The sequence below is a fragment of the Nerophis ophidion genome, linkage group LG04 (genome assembly GCF_033978795.1).
Source record: "Nerophis ophidion isolate RoL-2023_Sa linkage group LG04, RoL_Noph_v1.0, whole genome shotgun sequence".
Lineage (NCBI taxonomy): Eukaryota > Metazoa > Chordata > Actinopteri > Syngnathiformes > Syngnathidae > Nerophis > Nerophis ophidion.
This window is the reverse complement of record NC_084614.1, coordinates 10236988-10256987: the sequence shown is the minus strand read 5'-3', so window position 1 is coordinate 10256987 and position 20000 is coordinate 10236988. Positions and strand designations below refer to the sequence as shown.

At 42.2% G+C, this 20000-nt stretch overlaps 1 protein-coding gene across 2 annotated transcripts in view; it reads left to right on the top strand.

The window, feature by feature from the left end:
- Window positions 1-20000, top strand: part of poc1bl (POC1 centriolar protein homolog B (Chlamydomonas), like) — a 63901-nt gene that overhangs the window by 10910 nt on the left and 32991 nt on the right. For both annotated transcript variants that reach the window (XM_061897004.1, XM_061897002.1), the window contains exons 2-5: window positions 7713-8103; window positions 14208-14377; window positions 16679-16868; window positions 16962-17147. In XM_061897004.1, the coding sequence (XP_061752988.1) occupies window positions 7715-8103; window positions 14208-14377; window positions 16679-16868; window positions 16962-17147 (935 nt within the window). In that variant the 5' untranslated portion in view covers window positions 7713-7714. The remainder of the gene's footprint in view (window positions 1-7712; window positions 8104-14207; window positions 14378-16678; window positions 16869-16961; window positions 17148-20000) is intronic.

Sequence of the window (20000 nt, the reverse complement as noted above, 5' to 3'; positions counted from 1 at the left end):
CTAAAGTGCTTTTTTTTTTTTACAAATAAAATGTATTATTATTATTATTATCAATCAACCAATGTTTATTTCTATTGCCCTAAATCACAAGTGTCTCAAAGGGCTGGATTATTATTATTATTATTATTATTATTTGTTACATGAAAAAAAAAGACGCAAATAATGTAAAAAACATGCTGTTTACTTTTTAACATCAATATTAAGCACAAAGCAGTTTGGCCCACGAAGATGAAGTCTACTGTCCAAGCTTTTTTTCTTCTCCAACAACACCATGTGGTTCGGCGCTACAGTTAGGCCAGCAAAAAAAAATAGGAGTCGAAACTCTCACAGCGACTGTAATACACAAGCTTCGTACCTTACTGACAACTCAGCATGCTGTCACTTTAAAAGTCACGTCAAAGTATGCAAACGTTTGATATTTTTCATTTAAAAAATGTTGAAAAACAGATATTGCATGTAAAGAAAAAAAAAGCATATTAATTAGGAGTTAGATCATTTCAGCATTTTTTCCATTTATACTCTGCATTTTTTGCGTTTTTTTCTCCATTTTTACTGTTGTTTTTCCCCCTTGCAAGAATATATTAACTGCATAAACAAGTGTGTTTAAAATTCTGCCCGTTTGAAAATGTTCATGTTCAGTGTTTGCATTTAAAAATGCTCAGAAGCAGTTATTGCATAAAAAGAAAAAAAAATAAGTGTAATATTTTAGTTGGAACAATCAAAAAACAATTCCCATTACATTCTGCATTTTTTTGCTTTTTTTCTCCATTTTTCCTGTTTTTTCCCCCTTGCAAGAATATAATATTAACTGCATAATCAAGTGTGTGTAAAATTCTGCATGTATGAAAATATTCATGTTAAGTTACACATTTAACAGTGTTTAACTTTAAAAATGCTAAGAAGCAGTTATTGCATATAAAAAAATATAAGATAAGTATACTATCGTTAGAACATTTAAACTTTTTTCTTATTACATTCTGCATTTTTTGCCTCAAATTTTCCAGTTTTTTTCCCCTTGCAAGAATATAATATTAACTGCATAATCAAGTGTGTGTAAAATTCTGCATGTATGAAAATATTGATGTTAAGTTACACATTTAACTGTGTTTACATTTAAAAATTCTCAGAAGCAGTTATTGCATATGAAGAAAAAAAACAAGTATAATATTTTAGTTGGAACATTTAAACTTTTTTTCCGCATTACATTCTGCATTTTTTGCTTTTTTTCTCAATATTTCCAGTTTTTTTCCCCTTACAAGAATATAATATTAACTGCATAATCAAGTGTGTGTAAAATTCTGCATGTATAAAAATTATCATGTTCAGTTACACATTTAACAGTGATTAACTTTAAAAATGCTAAGAAGCAGTTATTGCATATAAAAAAAATAAGATAAGTATACTATCGTTAGAAAATTTTAACTTTTTTCTCATTACATTCTGCATTTTTTGCTTTTTTTCTCAATTTTTCCAGTTTTTTTCACCTTGCAAGAATATAATATTATCTGCATAATCAAGTGTGTGTAAAATTCTGCATGTATGAAAATATTCATGTTAAGTTACACATTTAACTGTGTTTACATTTAAAAATGGTCAGAAGCAGTTATTGCATATGAAGAAAAAAAACAAGTATAATATTTTAATTGGAACATTTAAACTTTTTTTCGCATTACATTTTGCATTTTTTGCTTTTTTTTCTCAATCTTTCCAGTTTTTTTCCCCTTACAAGAATATAATATTAACTGCATAATCAAGTGTGTGTAAAATTCTGCATGTATAAAAATTATCATGTTCAGTTACACATTTAACAGTGATTAACTTTAAAAATGCTAAGAAGCAGTTATTGCATATAAAAAAAATAAGATAAGTATACTATCGTTAGAAAATTTTAACTTTTTTCTCATTACATTCTGCATTTTTTGCTTTTTTTCTCAATTTTTCCAGTTTTTTTCACCTTGCAAGAATATAATATTATCTGCATAATCAAGTGTGTGTAAAATTCTGCATGTATGAAAATATTCATGTTAAGTTACACATTTAACTGTGTTTACATTTAAAAATGGTCAGAAGCAGTTATTGCATATGAAGAAAAAAAACAAGTATAATATTTTAATTGGAACATTTAAACTTTTTTTCGCATTACATTTTGCATTTTTTGCTTTTTTTTCCTCAATCTTTCCAGTTTTTTTCCCCTTACAAGAATATAATATTAACTGCATAATCAAGTGTGTGTAAAATTCTGCATGTATGAAAATATTCATGTTAAGTTACACATTTAACAGTGTTTAACTTTAAAAATGCTAAGAAGCAGTTATTGCATATAAAAAAAAAAATAAGATAAGTATACTATCGTTAGAAAATGTGTACTTTTTTCTCATTACATTCTGCATTTTTTGCTTTTTTTCTTAATTTTTCCAGTTTTTTTCCCCTTGCAAGAATATAATATTAACTGCATAATCAAGTGTGTGTAAAATTCTGCATGTATAAAAATTATCATGTTCACATTTAACAGTGATTAACTTTAAAAATGCTAAGAAGCAGTTATTGCATATAAAAAAAATAAGATAAGTATACTATCGTTAGAAAATGTAAACTTTTTTCTCATTACATTCTGCATTTTTTGCTTTTTTTTCTAAATTTTTCCAGTTTTTTTCCCCTTACAAGAATATAATATTAACTGCATAATCAAGTGTGTGTAAAATTTTGCATGTATGAAAATATTCATGTTAAGTTACACATTTAACTGTGTTTACATTTAAAAATCCTCAGAAGCAGTTATTGCATATGAAGAAAAAAAACAAGTATAATATTTTAGTTGGAACATTTAAACTTTTTTTCGCATTACATTTTGCATTTTTTGCTTTTTTTCCTCAATCTTTCCAGTTTTTTTCCCCTTACAAGAATATAATATTAACTGCATAATCAAGTGTTTGTAAAATTCTGCATATATAAAAATTATCATGTTCACATTTAACAGTGATTAACTTTAAAAATGCTAAGAAGCAGTTATTGCATATATAAAAAAGATAAGTATACTATCGTTAGAAAATTTAAACTTTTTTCTCATTACATTCTGCACTTTTTGCTTTTTTTCTCAATTTTTCCAGTTTTTTCCCCCTTACAAGAATATATTATCTGCATAATCAAGTGTGTGTAAAATTCTGCATGTATGAAAATATTCATGTTCAGTTACACATTTAACAGTGTTTAAGTTTAAAAATGCTAAGAAACAGATATTGCATATAAAGACAAATATAAGTATACTATTATTAGAACATTTAAACTTTTTTTCCCATTACATTCTGCATTTTTTGCTCTTTTTCTACATTTTTACTGTTGTTTTTTTCCCTTGTAAGAATATAATATTAACTGCATAATCAAGTGTGTGTAAAATTCTGCATGTATAAAAATTATCATGTTCACATTTAACAGTGATTGACTTTAAAAATGCTAAGAAGCAGTTATTGAATATAAAAAAAATAAGATAAGTATACTATCGTTAGAAAATTTAAACTTTTTTCTCATTACATTCTGCATTTTTTGCTTTTTTTCTCAATTTTTCCAGTTTTTTCCCCCTTACAAGAATATAATATTATCTGCATAATCAAGTGTGTGTAAAATTCTGCATGTATGAAAATATTCATGTTCAGTTACACATTTAACTGTGTTTAAGTTTAAAAATGCTAAGACAAATATGCATATAAAGACAAATATAAGTATACTATTATTAGAACATTTAAACTTGTTTTCCCATTACATTCTGCATTTTTTGCTCTTTTTCTACATTTTTACCGTTGTTTTTGCCCCCTTGTAAGAATATGATATTAACTGCATAACCAAGTGTGTGTAAAATTCTGCATGTATGAAAATATTCATGTTCAGTTACACATTTAAAAGCGTTTATTATTGCTGTTGTCATGTTTAAAAAATGTTTTAAGTTAATATCATTTTTATTTTTGATCAAATCAACTTTATTTATAAAGCACATTTAAAATGTACCACAGGGGCAGCCAAAGTTCTGTACAATGGGCAGGTTAAAAGATAATACGAGGACCGAGCAAACAACACAACACAAAAAGAACATGATAAAAAATAAATAAATAATACATAAAAACAGGTTCAAAGCAGGTGTATAAAGGGGCGCCATTGCAGGATGGATATCACTTAGTGTTAAAAGCCAAGGAATAAAAGTATGTTTTTAAGAGACATTTAAAAACAGGAAGAGAGGAGGCTTGTCTAATACTCAGAGGCAGGTCGTTCCAGAGCTTGGGAGCAGCAGCAGCGAAAGGTCTGTCACCTCTAAGCTTCAGCCTTGTGTCAGGGACCGTCAGTAGCAGCTGATCGGCTGATCTTAGGGATCGAGTGGGGCAGTAAGGCTGAAGGAGGTCGGAGAGATATGTTGGCGCCAGGTTGTTTAGACATTTAAAAACAAATAGAAGGAGTTTAAAATTGATTGGATAACGCACAGAGAGCCAGTGGAGGGATGCTAATATAGGGGTGATGTGCTCATGTCTGCGGGTCTGTGGTAGCAGACGAGCAGCAGAGTTCTGCACCAGCTGCAGGCCTGGCTAATGCCGACATACAGTAGTCTAAACCATTCCAGATAAAGGCGTGACTTAATTTCTCGAGGTCACGTCCTGACAGAAGCGGTTTCACTTTCGCTATTTGGCGTAATTGATGGAAGCTTTTTTGAACGACGCTGCTGATTTGTTTTTCGAATTTAAAATCTGAGTCGAACTTTACCCCCAGGTTTGTGACACAGTCGCTGAGATACGGGGTCAGAGTGCCGAAGTCAACGTTGGGGGAGGGAGACAACATAACTTCTGTTTTGTCTTCATTTAGACTCAGTGCCAGAGCTTGGTCCGCATTGCCAGCAGTAAGTCGAACACATTTCCAGTGAGGGTTGGACTCCGCCGATTCTGTTCATAACTTTTATGGACAGAATTTCTAGGCGCAGTCAAGGCGTTGAGGGGTTCCGGTTTGGTGACAGCGGGATTAGGTCTCTGCTTTTTGCAGATGATGTGGTCCTGATGGCTTCATCTGACCGGGATCTTCAGCTCTCGCTGGATCGGTTCGCAGCCGAGTGTGAAGCGACCGGAATGAGAATCAGCACCTCCAAGTCCGAGTCCATGGTTCTCGCCCGGAAAAGGGTGGAATGCCATCTCCGGGTTGGGGAGGAGACCCTGCCCCAAGTGGAGGAGTTCAAGTACCTAGGAGTCTTGTTCATGAGTGGGGGAAGAGTGGATCGTGAGATCGACAGGCGGATCGGTGCGGCGTCTTCAGTAATGCGGACGTTGTACCGATCCGTTGTGGTGAAGAAGGAGCTGAGCCGGAAGGCAAAGCTCTCAATTTACTGGTCGATCTACGTTCCCATCCTCACCTATGGTCATGAGCTTTGGGTCATGACCGAAAGGATAAGATCACGGGTACAAGCGGCCGAAATGAGTTTCCTCCGCCGTGTGGCGGGGCTCTCCCTTAGAGATAGGGTGAGAAGCTCTGCCATCCGGGAGGAACTCAAAGTAAAGCCGCTGCTCCTCCACATCGAGAGGAGCCAGATGAGGTGGTTCGGGCATCTGGTCAGGATGCCACCCGAACGCCTCCCTAGGGAGGTGTTTAGGGCACGTCCAACCGGTAGGAGGCCACGGGGAAGACCCAGGACACGTTGGGAAGACTATGTCTCCCGGCTGGCCTGGGAACGCCTCGGGAAGAGCTAGACGAAGTGGCTGGGGAAAGGGAAGTCTGGGTTTCCCTGCTTAGGTTGTTGCCCCCGCGACCCGACCTCTGATAAGCGGAAGAAGATGGATGGATGGATGGATAGACTCAGGAAGTTAGCTGAAAGCCAGGCTTTGATGTCGTGCAGGCAGTCAATGAGACGTTGAACTGCGTTGTTTTGTGCCATGGGAAAACAGATCTGGCAATCATCGGCATAAAAATGAAATGCAATACCATGCTTCCTAAAAATAGAACCAAGGGGGAGAAAGTAAAGCGCAAATAAGATTGGGGCAAGGATTGAGCCCTGGGGGACCCCGTGTGGTAGAGGAGCTGTGGAAGATATAAAACTGTCTATTTTTACACAAAAACTCCTGTCGGCTAGGTACGACCGGAACCAGTTGAGGGCGGCGCCCTTAATGCCCACACAGTTAACTGACTTACTAAACTAACAGAACTCGTCCTGCAGGTTGAAGGAGGCCCCTGGCTGCACTTTGGACACCCCTGCTTTAAAGTAATTTAACTTCAGTGTGGTTTTTTTTGGGGGGGGGGGTGCAAAATGTTGTCGTGAATCCTAATTGGGTGTGCAGAAAAACGGAGGTCGCCCCTGCTTTTGCCACTGGGTGGAGTCAGTCCCAGAATATTCCAGTGGGACAGAACTGCAAGCTTTTTTTCACCACAGCGCCATCTGCTGGATGGATGTAGACCAGGGGTGGGCATTACGTCGATCGCGATCGACTGGTCGATCTCGGAGGGTGTGTCAGTCGATCTCAAGCCAGGCATTAAAAAATATACATAAAAATGAGCAATCATCAATCATACCAAGACTTCACTTTCGTCAGTTGTTTGACATTCTCGGCACCCGAGGATCTTGTGAGATGACGCTGGCTGCTGCCAGCTCATATTTAAGAAAAAAATCACTAACAGGGCGGACGCAGAGAAACACATTTTATTTCTAGAGACTCCGTACCTACTGTCAAAACTCTAAAGACCGACTGCACAGTTCCTGTCTTCACCAAAAAAGACCTGTTTCATCCTGCCTGTGCTAACAAAATAAGAGTCTCAGAAAGCTAGCGTGCACAAGCTAGCAAGCTACGGAGTTTGATGCCAATGTATTTCTCCCCCGCCCTCAGCGACCGCTTTCTCACTTGCTTGCCCACCCGCACACTCACTGACGTCACTCACCTGCTGCCAGACATTAAAGGGCCACACACACATGCTACTCTCATAACAAAGTGTTTAAAAACGAGTATGCAAGTTGGACAAATGAGATGCCAAATCCAACCACTTTCATGTGGTATTGGACAGAAAGGAGGACTTTTTTTTCTCCTCCATTTGAAAATGCGGACGTTATCAGCACCACTGTCTAATTCCAATCAATGCAAGTCATCAGAATCAAATACACCAACTTATATTCTTGTCTTCATGAAAGAAAGGAATCTATGTGTGTTAAACATGCTTGTATTATCATTAAACACCATTAACTTGTTAACAAAAATGTCTCTTTCATAAATAAATAAATATAAATTATAAATAGGAATGAGGTAGATCTCCTCGACTTGGTCAATTGAAAAGTAGCTCACCTGCAGAAAAAGTGTGAGCGCCCCTGATGTACACTGTAAGAAAATTGTATTGGTCTGACGTAGAATATACCCGTGAGTGCATTTTTTGTGATCTCTAACCTGGTCTTTGAACGTTTTGTGTCTAATTAAAGCTCAGCTTGGTGTCTTTGCCCGAAAGCGAGTCAGGATTTAAGATGCACATAAAGTCCTCGCCTCCCCAGCGGCTCAGGACTATCGGATGTAGAGTCTGAAAGGTGTGACGGGCGGCCAGTCAAAGGAGGTTTTGTCCTCCGTTTTGTAACCTCGGGACACGGCGAGGAGCTCTGGCGGCGGTCCAGGCGGGCTGCTTGTGGAAATAAGAGTGTCCTGTGAATTATCTGATAGAAATGCTTCAGAAGTTGAATGTTTTTTTTTGTTTGTCTTTTTATGTGTCGTTCGCAGCCATGAGGAGACGCTGCTCACGTAACCTGGGCGTGCTCGCCAAGGCCTTCCTGCTGCTCTGGCTGCTGTGGCTGGGTTATCTCCTGCTGGCGCGCTCCCCCTTCCCGTCCTCGGCGCACGATGACCACGCCAGGGACCTGGAGCACCAACGTCGGGCGGAAAAGCGGGAGGATGACGACGACGACGACGGGCGGCTGTTGTCCAAGCCGCTGTACGCCAGGCCGCCCGCCGACCACAACGCCCCCGGGGAGTGGGGCCGGGCGGCACACCTCGACCTCAGTCCGGAGGAAAAGAAGCAGGAGGAGGACAGCGTGGAGCGTTACGCCATCAACATCTTTGTCAGCGACAAGATTTCCCTCCACCGACACATCAAAGACAACAGGATGCCTGAGTGAGTGCCCAAAACTAAATGGTAAATGGGTTGTACTTGTATAGCGCTTTTCTACCTTCAAGGTACTCAAAGCGCTTTGACACTACTTCCACATTTACCCATTCACACACACATTCACACACTGATGGAGGGAGCTGCCATGCAAGGCGCCAACCAGCACCCATCAGGAGCAAGGGTGAAGTGTCTTGCTCAGGACACAACGGACGTGATGAGGTTGGTACTAGGTGGGAATTGAACCAGGGATGCTCGGGTTGCGCACGGCCACTCTGCCACTGCGCCACGCCGTTCCTAAAACCAACAGAACTCACTTTCATTTTCACTCTCAAGCAGGAGCACCTCACAATATCATCCCATTCTGGAGTGACGATTCAATTCAAACCCATGGCTATAATATACAGCAGGGGTCAGCAACCTTTTTGAAAGCAAGAGCTACTTCTTGGGTACTGATTAATGCAAAGGGCTACCAGTTTGATACACACTTAAATAAATTGCCAGAAATAGCCAATTTGCTCAATTTACCTTTAATAAATAAATCTATATTAATGAAAAAATGGGTATTTCCGTCCGTCATTCCGTCATCCTTTTTTTTTCCTTTTACAAAAGGTTTTTTGTAGAGAATAAATGATGCAAAAAACACTTATTGAACAGTTTAAAAGAGGAGAAAACACGAAAACAATGAAATGTAAATTTTGAAACATAGTTTATCTTCAATTTCGACTCTTTAAAATTCAAAATTCAACCGAAAAAAATGTAGAGAAAAACTAGCTAATTCGAATCTGTTTGAAAATTGGCGTGGCACAGTGGTAGAGTGGCCGTGCGCAACCCGAGGGTCACTGGTTCAAATCCCACCTAGAACCAACCTCGTCACGTCCGTTGTGTCCTGAGCAAGACACTTCACCCTTGCTCCTGATGGGTGCTGGTTGGCGCCTTGCATGGCAGCTCCCTCCATCAGTGTGTGAATGTGTGTGTGAATGGGTAAATGTGGAAGTAGTGTCAAAGCGCTTTGAGTACCTTGAAGGTAGAAAAGCGCTATACAAGTACAACCCATTTATCATTTATTTGTTTAAAAAACTTAAAAAAGAATTTATGGAACATCATTAGTCATTTTTCCTGGTCGAGATTAATTTTATAATTTTGATGACATGTTTTAAATAAGTTAAAATCCACTTTGAAATAAGATTAAAATTTGATTCTACACATTTTCTAGATTTGAATTTTAATCATAATAAGTTTGAAGAAATATTTCACAAATATTCTTCGTCTAAAAGAAAAAAAAAAAAAAAGCAGAGAAATAAGAATTAAATTAAAATGTATCTATTATTTTTTACGGTATAGATCGGTTGGTAGAGCGACTGTGCCAGCAACTTGAGGGTTGCAGGTTCAATCCCCGCTTCTGCCATCCTAGTCACTGCCGTTGTGTCCTTAAACAAGACACTTTACCCACCTGCTCCCAGTGCCACCCACACTGGTTTAAAAATGTAACTTAGATATTGGGTTTCACTATGTAAAGCGCTTTGAGTCACTAGAGAAAAGCGCTATATAAATATAATTCACTTCACTTCACAATAAAAAAATAAATTTACTTGAACATTGATTTAAATTGTCAGGAAAGAAGAGGAAGGAACTTAAAAGGTAAAAAGGTATACGTGTTTAAAAATCCTAAAATAATTTTTAAGGTTGTATTTTTCCTCTAAAATTATCGTTCTGAAAGTTATAAGAAGCAAAGTAAAAAAATTAATGAATTTATTTAAACAAGTGAAGACCAAGTCTTTAAAATATTTTCTTGGATTTTCAAATTCTATTTGAGTTTTGTCTCCCTTAGAATTAAAAATGTCGAGCTAAGCGAGACCAGCTTGCTAGTAAATAAATACATTTAAAAAAATAGAGGCAGCTCACTGGTAAGTGCTGCTATTTGAGCTATTTTTAGAACAGGTCAGCTGGCTACTCATCTGGTCCTTACGGGCTAACTGGTGCCCGCGGGCCCCTTGTTGGAGACCCCTGATATACACTATATACCGTATTTTTCAGAGTATAAGTCACTCCGGAGTATAAGTCGCACCTGCCGTGAATGCATAATAAAGAAGGAAAAAAACATATAGAAGTCGAACTGGAGTATAAGTCACATTTTGGGGGGAAATTTATTTGGTAAAACCCAACACCAAGAATAGACATTTGAAAGGCAATTTAAAATAAATAAAGAATAGTGAACAACAGGCTGAATAAGTGTACCTTATATGAGGCATAAATAAGCAACTGAGAAGGTGCCTGCTATGTTAACCTAACATATTATGGTAAGAGTCATTCAAATAACTAACATATAGAACATGCTATACCTTTACCAAACTATCTGTCACTCCTAATCGCTAAATCCCATGAAATCTTATACGTCTAGTCCAGGGGCGCTCACACTTTTTCTGCACTTTTTCTACCTCATTCCTACCTCATTCCTATTTATAATTTATATTTATTTATTTATGAAAGAGACATTTTTGTTAACAAGTTAATGGTGTTTAATGATAATACAAGCATGTTTAACACACATAGATTCCTTTCTTTCATGAAGACAAGAATATAAGTTGGTGTATTTGATTCTGATGACTTGCATTGATTGGAATTAGACAGTGGTGCTGATAACGTCCGCATTTTCAAATGGAGGAAAAAAAAAAGTCCTCCTTTCTGTCCAATACCACATGAAAGTGGTTGGATTTGGCATCTCATTTATCCAACTTGCATACTCGTTTTTAAACACTTTGTTATGAGAGTAGCATAGGTGTGTGGCCCTTTAATGTCTGGCAGCAGGTGAGTGACGTCAGTGAGTGTGCGGGTGGGCAAGCAAGTGAGAAAGCGGTCGCTGAGGGCGGGGGAGAAATACATTGGCATCAAACTCTGTAGCTTGCTAGCTTGTGCACGCTAGCTTTCTGAGACTCTTATTTTGTTAGCACAGGCAGGATGAAACAGGTCTTTTATGGTGAAGACAGGAACTGTGCAGTCGGTCTTTAGAGTTTTGACAGTAGGTACGGAGTCTCTAGAAATAAAATGTGTTTCTCTGCGTCCGCCCTGTTAGTAATTTTTTTCTTAAATATGAGCTCGCAGCAGCCAGCGTCATCTCACAAGATCCTCGGGTGCCGAGAATGTCAAACAACTGACGAAAGTGAAGTCTTGGTATGATTGATGATTGCTCATTTTTATGTCTATTTTTTAATGCCTGGCTTGAGATCGACTGACACACCCTCCGAGATCGACCAGTCGATCGCGATCGACGTAATGGGCACCCCTGGTCTAGTCTCTTACGTGAATGACATAAATAATATTATTTGACATTTTACGGTAATTCATTAATTAGGGCTTGGCGATGTACGGGATATATCGCGGGTTTGTCTCTGTGTGATATAGAAAATGACTATATCGTAATATTCGAGTATACGTTCTCACGCAGTTGTTTTTAGCTGCGGGCATTACTACAGGCTCTTCCCACTCCTACTTGTGTCTCCTTCTCACAGAGTGTAAGCGCAGGTTCTTACACACGTCACAACTGTCACGTCATACGTCACATACGTATACGCCCTCGCCCAGCAGAGAAGTAGCAGCGTGGCTAACGTTAGCCGTTATGCTAGCGTAGTGGCGCGAAAGAAGATGCGAAAATACTAAATTAGAGTGCACGTTTTGTACAGAACGCCACTTCAATGTTTTAAAACAAATAAAGTGCACTTTTGTGCATGATGTCACACAAGATATTTCAATAAGTGTCTAAAAATGAGCTGCGTAATAGGAAATCAAATAGTGTATGTCCTTCGCTATGTGGTAGGTTCCTGCGGACGTTATTTCCTTCTGTTATTGACTATTTGTTTCATATGGTGTTGATCAGGAAATGGTTGCTTCGGCATTTTGTGGGTGTGGCACAGGCCGGAGATGTTGACATGCAGAGTTTCAAGCACTCTTCATTCTCTAGCGGGGGACTTTTCAAATGATGCTACACTTTAAAGGGGAACATTATCACAATTTCAAATGAGTTAAAAACGATAAAAATCAGTTCCCAGTGGCATGTTCTATTTTTTGAAGTTTTTTTTAAAATGTTACCGGTCTCCGAATATCCCTAAAAAAAAGCTTTAAAGTGCTTGATTTTCGCTATTTGCGAAGACACTGGCCATTTCCCTGTGATGTCATACAGTGCTGCCAATGTAAACAAACAATGGCGAATAGCACAGCAAGATATAGCGACATTAGCTCGGATTCAGACTCGGATTTCAGCGGCTTAAGCGATTCAACAGATTACGTATGTATTGAAACGGATGGTTGGAGTATGAAAGTATTGAAGAAGAAACTGAAGCTATTGAGCGAATAGCTATTGACGCTATTCATAGCCATAGCATGGCCGAATAGCTGCGTTAGCATCGCCGGTAAAATGTGCGGACCAAACGATCAGGACTTTCGCATCTTGTGACACTGGAGCAACTTAAATCCGTCGATTGGTAAGGGTTTTTTTCGCATTAAATGTGGGTGGAAGGAAACATAATATAGTTGCAAATGCATCTTCAGGTTATCCATACATCTCTGTGCCATGTCTGCTTTAGCACCGCCGGTAAATCGCATGTTAGCATCGATTAGCGTAGCATGTTGGCATCGATAAGCTGGCAGTCAACATCAACAAAACTCACCTTTGTGATTACTGTGACTTTATCGTTACAAATGCATCTGCAGGTTATCGATACATCTCTGTGCTTTAGCACCGCCGGTAAATAGCATGTTAGCGTTGATTAGCGTAGCATGTTAGCATCGATTAACTGGCAGTCACGCCGCGACCAAATATGTCTGATTAGCAAATAAGTCAACATCAACAAAACTCACCTTTGTGATTTCCATCCATCCATCCATCCATTTTCTACCGCTTATTCCCTTTCGGGGTCGCGGGGGGCGCTGGCGCCTATCTCAGCTACAATCGGGCAGAAGGCAGGGTACACCCTGGACAAGTCGCCACCTCATCGCAGGGCCAACACAGATAGACAGACAACATTCACACACTAGGGCCAATTTAGTGTTGCCAATCAACCTATCCCCAGGTGCATGTCTTTGGAAGTGGGAGGAAGCCGGAGTACCCGGAGGGAACCCACGCATTCACGGGGAGAACATGCAAACTCCACACAGAAAGATCCCGAGCCTGGATTTGAACCCAGGACTGCAGGAACTTCGTATTGTGAGGCAGACGCACTAACCCCTCTGCCACCGTGAAGCCTCTTTGTGATTTCGTTGAATTTATCATTGCAAGTGCATCTGCAGGTTATCCATACATCTCTGTGCCATGTCTGTCATCGCCGGTAAAATGTGGAGACACTTTGTTACATTCAACGGGGGTCTGGCGGCAGACACTTTGGCATCTTCGGGCCAGTGGTGCAACTTGAATCCCTCCCTGTTAGTGTTGTTACACCCTCCGACAACACACCGACGAGGCATGATGTCTCCAAGGTTCCAAAAAATAGTCCAAAATACGGAAAATAACAGAGCTGAGACCCAATGTTTACAATGTGTTGAAAATGAAAATGGCGGCTGTATTACCTCGGCGACGTCACATTCTGACGTCATCCCCTCCAGAGCGATAAACAGAAAGGCGTTTAATTCGCCAAAATTCACCCATTTAGAGTTCAGAAATCGGTTAAAAAAAAATATGGTCTTTTTTCTGCACCATCAAGGTATATATTGACGCTTACATAGGTCTGCTGATAATGTTCCCCTTTAACAGTGCCGCTACTTTTTGTAGCAACGTTTTTTCGGCATAATTATTTAATTCATTTTTATAATTTTTTCTGACTTTGCGTCCTCCTCCGCCACATAATTGTCTCCGTCATGTGTCGCTCCCATCTGACACAAGTCATTCAAGCTTTGCCAGCTAAAGAAAGAGCTTCCCAGGAGGGGCCAGGAACTCCTTTTCATTTTGTTCCCTCAGCTTTTTTCTTTCATCTGGTTTGTCTCCTTCCAAGTCAGCATTCTCCCAGAGCGTTACTGTGGTGCGATGCTGCTGCTTTGGCTTTTATGATCTCCCCTAATGGCTGCCATCTGGGTGATCACCCGTCTCCTCCAGCGCTCTAATGCCACCCGCGGTTTGTCCACAGATGCCAAAGAAAGAAGTTCGACTACCGCCGCCTGCCCACCACCTCAGTGGTCATCGCCTTCTACAACGAGGCCTGGTCCACCTTGCTCAGGACCATCCACAGTGTCCTGGAGAGCACGCCCGCCATCCTGCTGAGGGAGATCATCCTCATCGACGACTACAGCGACCGAGGTGGGACCTGCACACTTTATTTTCACCACACACATATATATTTACTCCTTTTACTTTCTCACTACCTGCTTACCTCATGCTTATCTGTCTGTCTGTCTATCACACGCTCTCTTTATATACATCTATCTACCTATCTCTATCTCTCTCCCTCTAAAAAAGAAATAAAGTAAATCCAATTAATCCGCTCCAAACATTCAAATATATAAACACAAAACAAGTTGCTTTGTCAGCTATAACACAATGGTAACATGTTTTGTTCCGCCTGCTTAGCATAGATTAAACTACTTTGGGTCACTTTTTTAGCATGAATGTATCAAAGTGGCTCCCAAATACTTTTTCATGTAAATGTTTGGACACCCTTACGCTAAAGGAGGCCAGTATTTAGTAACCACTTTTCCATTGCATCATATACTGTATCGCTCCAAGATCATCGCTGCGTGGCGACATTTCCATCCATCCATCTTCTTCTGTTTGGCCGAAGTTGGGTTGCGGAGGCCGCAAGATAGTATGGATGTAAAGGTTGAAAGACAAGGAGGAGGCACGTTGTTGGTGCAGATCAGTGACGTGCAGTCAGGTGAGGCAAGTGAGGCAGTGCCTCACCTTGCCACCAGGAGGGGTGAAAGGCTTAACTATGATATGTTCAAAAAACAGAGTAATGAAATAAGTTTGAATATTTCTCTTTTGGTCTTTGCTTTCTACGTGATTTTGGTGTGGTTCCTCTATATTTGGACAATTTTCATGGTCAAAATTGTGGAAATTCTGTGTTTCCTGATCAAAACAACCCAGCAGACCAGAAGTGAGGCAGACACAGCCGGTGCCTCCACGGCTACACACAAAGTGTATTGAGCGTGTGCATGAGAGGGGGGCGCGTGCTTGATGCCACGGGGAAAAGGCAGGTCATGAGGCAGCAAGTACCTCTGCCTCAAAGTAGGGGGCGATATATTGTTCAATGCCTCAGCAGTAATCTGACTCGCCACACTGGGAGAAATGTGGGCCCTAAAGCTAGCAGACACATGTCTCCAACGGAAGCCAGACTTTTTTCTTTCTTTTTAAAACTGTATTTATAACAAACATGGCATTTTTATTAGAGTAAGCCAGCGCTTACCTATCTATGCCTCACCCGGTGTTTAGTTCACCGCATGTCACTGGTGCAGATGTTAGATTGAGGAGTCACTTGTGTAAGACTGAGGGGGAAACATCTCATAAGAAGCCAAACATACTGTAAGAGGAAGAAGTATTTAAATACGGAACATCCGCAAAAGCTCACTTTTTCCACTTTGTTGTGACAACCTTAGTCCAAAATGAAATTATCCACACAATTCTATGTACAACACCCCAAAATTGCAACATGAACCCCCCCCCCCCCCACACACACACACATTTAGTGCCCTCACAAACTATCAGAAATCTTTAACTTAAACAACCATATTGCTACAATAGTAAACATTCAAAAAAGTGAAAATCCACCCGCATTTAATAATAATAATAATAATAATGGATTAGATTTATATCGCGCTTTTCTATTGTTAGATACTCAAAGCGCTCACAGAGAAGTGGGAACCCATCATTCATTCACACCTGGTGGTGGTAAGCTACATATGTAGCCACAGCTGCCCTGGAGTAGACTGACGGAAGCGTGGCTGCCAGTTTGCACCTACGGCCCCTCCGACCACCCCCTATCATTCATTCATCATTCGTTCACCAGTGTGAGCGGCACCGGGGGCAAAGGGTGAAGTGCCCTGCCCAAGGTCACAACGGCAGCGCTTTTCTGGATGTCAACAGGTGGGAAGCGAACCTGCAACCCTCAGGTTTCTGGCACGTCCGCTCTACCCACTGCGCCATTATCGGCGGAGAAGATGAAGACACAGGGACAGAGAAGGGATCGGTCCCTAATTTTCTCCACTGTGAAATAAGTCTGCTTTGGCATGTTTTCCAGAAAAGTCTTGTCTCATCACAATTAAAACTTGCCGTGTTTGTCAATTCTTCCATACTTGTGAGCTCCCTTAATGGACTCCACGCAAACAGTCTTTTTCTTTTTTAAGTCCTCCTCCTGTTCAATTTTTGGGACTCATTCTGAGTTAGCAAAATGGAGGGAAAGAATGTGAAAAAACAGAGAAAAAGAGGCACACTCGCTGGGAAGTGACTTGTGCAATGTGCAGCTAGTCACGTCCTCACTAAAATGCTCTGCGCTGCTTTTTGCTTTTAGGCGGAACACAAAATAAATGAATAAACGGTTATTTGATTCGGAATGGATTCTCAAATAACTGATGCGACCATTTATGGATTGCGTGTTTGTCACAGGCTACCTGAAATCCCAGCTTGCGGAGTACATCAGTAAACTGCAGCGCGTCCGGCTCATCCGCACCAAAAAGCGCGAGGGCCTGGTCCGGGCCCGTCTCATCGGCGCCACCTTCGCCACGGGCGACGTACTTACCTTCCTCGACTGCCACTGCGAGTGCGTCCCCGGCTGGGTGGAGCCCCTGCTGGAGAGGTTAGTCCTTGCATGCGTCAAAACGCCAGCCGGGAGGAGTTTATGCCTCGTTGCTCATGGATCTGTGGTTGTTTTTTCTGTTTTGTTTTTAAGGATCGGCGAGAACCCCAGCACCATCGTGTGCCCCGTCATCGACACCATCGACTGGAACACCTTCGAGTTCTACATGCAGACGGACGAGCCCATGATCGGAGGATTCGACTGGAGGCTCACCTTCCAGTGGCACGCCGTCCCCGAGGTGGAGCGCAAGAGGCGAAAGATGCGCATCGACCCCATCAGGTGACTCGGGTCTTACCCAAACGCACTCATGAAGCCGGTGAAGAAAGAAGCTTCTTCCTACTCCTTTTCAATCTTGTTGGATTGCAATCTATTCGTGGTTGTGAGCTTGTGATATCTCAACACACAAGGCCATACACTATTATTAAATTATATTTATCTGTAGCCATCCATCCATTTTCTACCGGGGGGTGCTGGAGCCTATCTCCGCTGCATTCGGGCGGAAGGCAGGGCACACCCTGGACAAGTCGCCACCTCATCGCAGGGCCAACACAGATAGACAGACAACATCAACACTCACATTCACACACTAGGGCCAATTTAGTGTTGCCAATCAACCTATCCCCAGGTGCATGTCTTTGGAAGTGGGAGGAGCCTATCCCCAGGTGCATGTCTTTGGAGGTGGGAGGAGCCTATCCCCAGGTGCATGTCTTTGGAGGTGGGAGGGGCCTATCCCCAGGTGCATGTCTTTGGAGGTGGGAGGAGCCTATCCCCAGGTGCATGTCTTTGGAGGTGAGAGGGGCCTATCCCTAGGTGCATGTCTTTGGAGGTGGGAGGGGCCTATCCCCAGGTGCATGTCTTTGGAGGTGGGAGGAGCCTATCCCCAGGTGCATGTCTTTGGAGGTGGGAGGGGCCTATCCCCAGGTGCATGTCTTTGGAGGTGAGAGGGGCTTATCCCCAGGTGCATGTCTTTGGAGGTGGGAGGGGCCTATCCCCAGGTGCATGTCTTTGGAAGTGGGAGGGGCCTATCCCCAGGTGCATGTCTTTGGAGGTGGGAGGGGCCTATCCCCAGGTGCATGTCTTTGGAAGTGGGAGGGGCCTATCCCCAGGTGCATGTCTTTGGAGGTGGGAGGGGCCTATCCCTAGGTGCATGTCTTTGGAGGTGGGAGGGCCCTATCCCCAGGTGCATGTCTTTGGAGGTGGGAGGAGCCTATCCCCAGGTGCATGTCTTTGGAGGTGGGAGGGGCCTATCCCCAGGTGCATGTCTTTGGAAGTGGGAGGGGCCTATACCCAGGTGCATGTCTTTGGAGGTGGGAGGGCCCTATCCCCAGGTGCATGTCTTTGGAGGTGGGAGGGGCCTATCCCCAGGTGCATGTCTTTGGAGGTGGGAGGGGCCTATCCCCAGGTGCATGTCTTTGGAGGTGGGAGGGCCCTATCCCCAGGTGCATGTCTTTGGAGGTGGGAGGAGCCTATCCCCAGGTGCATGTCTTTGGAGGTGGGAGGGGCCTATCCCTAGGTGCATGTCTTTGGAGGTGGGAGGGGCCTATCCCCAGGTGCATGTCTTTGGAGGTAGGAGGAGCCTATCCCCAGGTGCATGTCTTTGGAGGTGGGAGGGGCCTATCCCCAGGTGCATGTCTTTGGAGGTGAGAGGGGCTTATCCCCAGGTGCATGTCTTTGGAGGTGGGAGGGGCCTATCCCCAGGTGCATGTCTTTGGAAGTGGGAGGGGCCTATCCCCAGGTGCATGCCTTTGGAGGTGGGAGGGGCCTATCCCCAGGTGCATGTCTTTGGAAGTGGGAGGGGCCTATCCCCAGGTGCATGCCTTTGGAGGTGGGAGGTGCCTATCCCTAGGTGCATGTCTTTGGAGGTGGGAGGGGCCTATCCCCAGGTGCATGTCTTTGGAGGTGGGAGGAGCCTATCCCCAGGTGCATGTCTTTGGAGGTGGGAGGGGCCTATCCCCAGGTGCATGTCTTTGGAAGTGGGTGGGGCCTATCCCCAGGTGCATGTCTTTGGAGGTGGGAGGGCCCTATCCCCAGGTGCATGTCTTTGGAGGTGGGAGGGGCCTATCCCCAGGTGCATGTCTTTGGAGGTGGGAGGGGCTTATCCCCAGGTGCATGTCTTTGGAGGTGGGTGGGGCCTATCCCCAGGTGCATGTCTTTGGAGGTGGGAGGAGCCTATCCCCAGGTGCATGTCTTTGGAGGTGGGAGGGGCCTATCCCCAGGTGCATGTCTTTGGAGGTGGGAGGGGCCTATCCCCAGGTGCATGTCTTTGGAGGTGGGAGGACGCCGAACCCACCCAATCACGGGGAGAACATGCAAACTCCACACAGAAAGATCCCGAACCCGGGGTTGAACTCACGACCTTCGTATTGTGAGCCACTTGCACTAACCCCTGTGCCACCGGCAATCATTTGAAATTAGTTTTGAATCAACTAAAAATAAGCTGCGATTAATTGTGATTAAATATTTTATTAGTTTAACAGCTGTATTTATTATAGTGTATTATATATCTGCTAGTATATTTTTGTTATATAATTATATTTTATAATTATGTTCTTATTACTCTTACCGTATTTCTTTGAATTGCCGCCGGGGCGCTAATTAATTTAAAACCTCTTCTCACTCCGGCGTTTACCAAAGGCATGCGGTAAATTTAGGCCTGCGCTTATAAATTTGACTGTGATGTAAGGATACCATCATGAAAAGCACATTTAATAAAAAAAAAAAACGTTATTATGGTCTTACCTTGACTTATAAATGAAGTCCATGCGCAGCTCCTTCTGATCAAAAGCATCAATAACTTGTTTATAGAAGTCTTCCTTATCTTTCTTCAGTTTTAGAAGTCTCTCTGTCTCGATGGAGATCTTCCTTTATTACCTCCTGCTTCAATTGAAAGTCCAGTTTAGAAAACTGTTTTATTTTAAATATGTAATCCTCCATGTTAAAAGTGCAAGCGAGAGGAAAAAATAAACCATCTTGCTGCTTGTTGTCACTTCTTCTGCAGCCGAGTAGTCGCAAGAAGGATCACTAGCGGCCTCTACCACCAGGAGGCGGGAGTCATTTAATGACTCATATTTGACACATGCAGCTACGGTATATTAATAAAACATAGCTGCTTACTGTTCTTTTTAGCATATT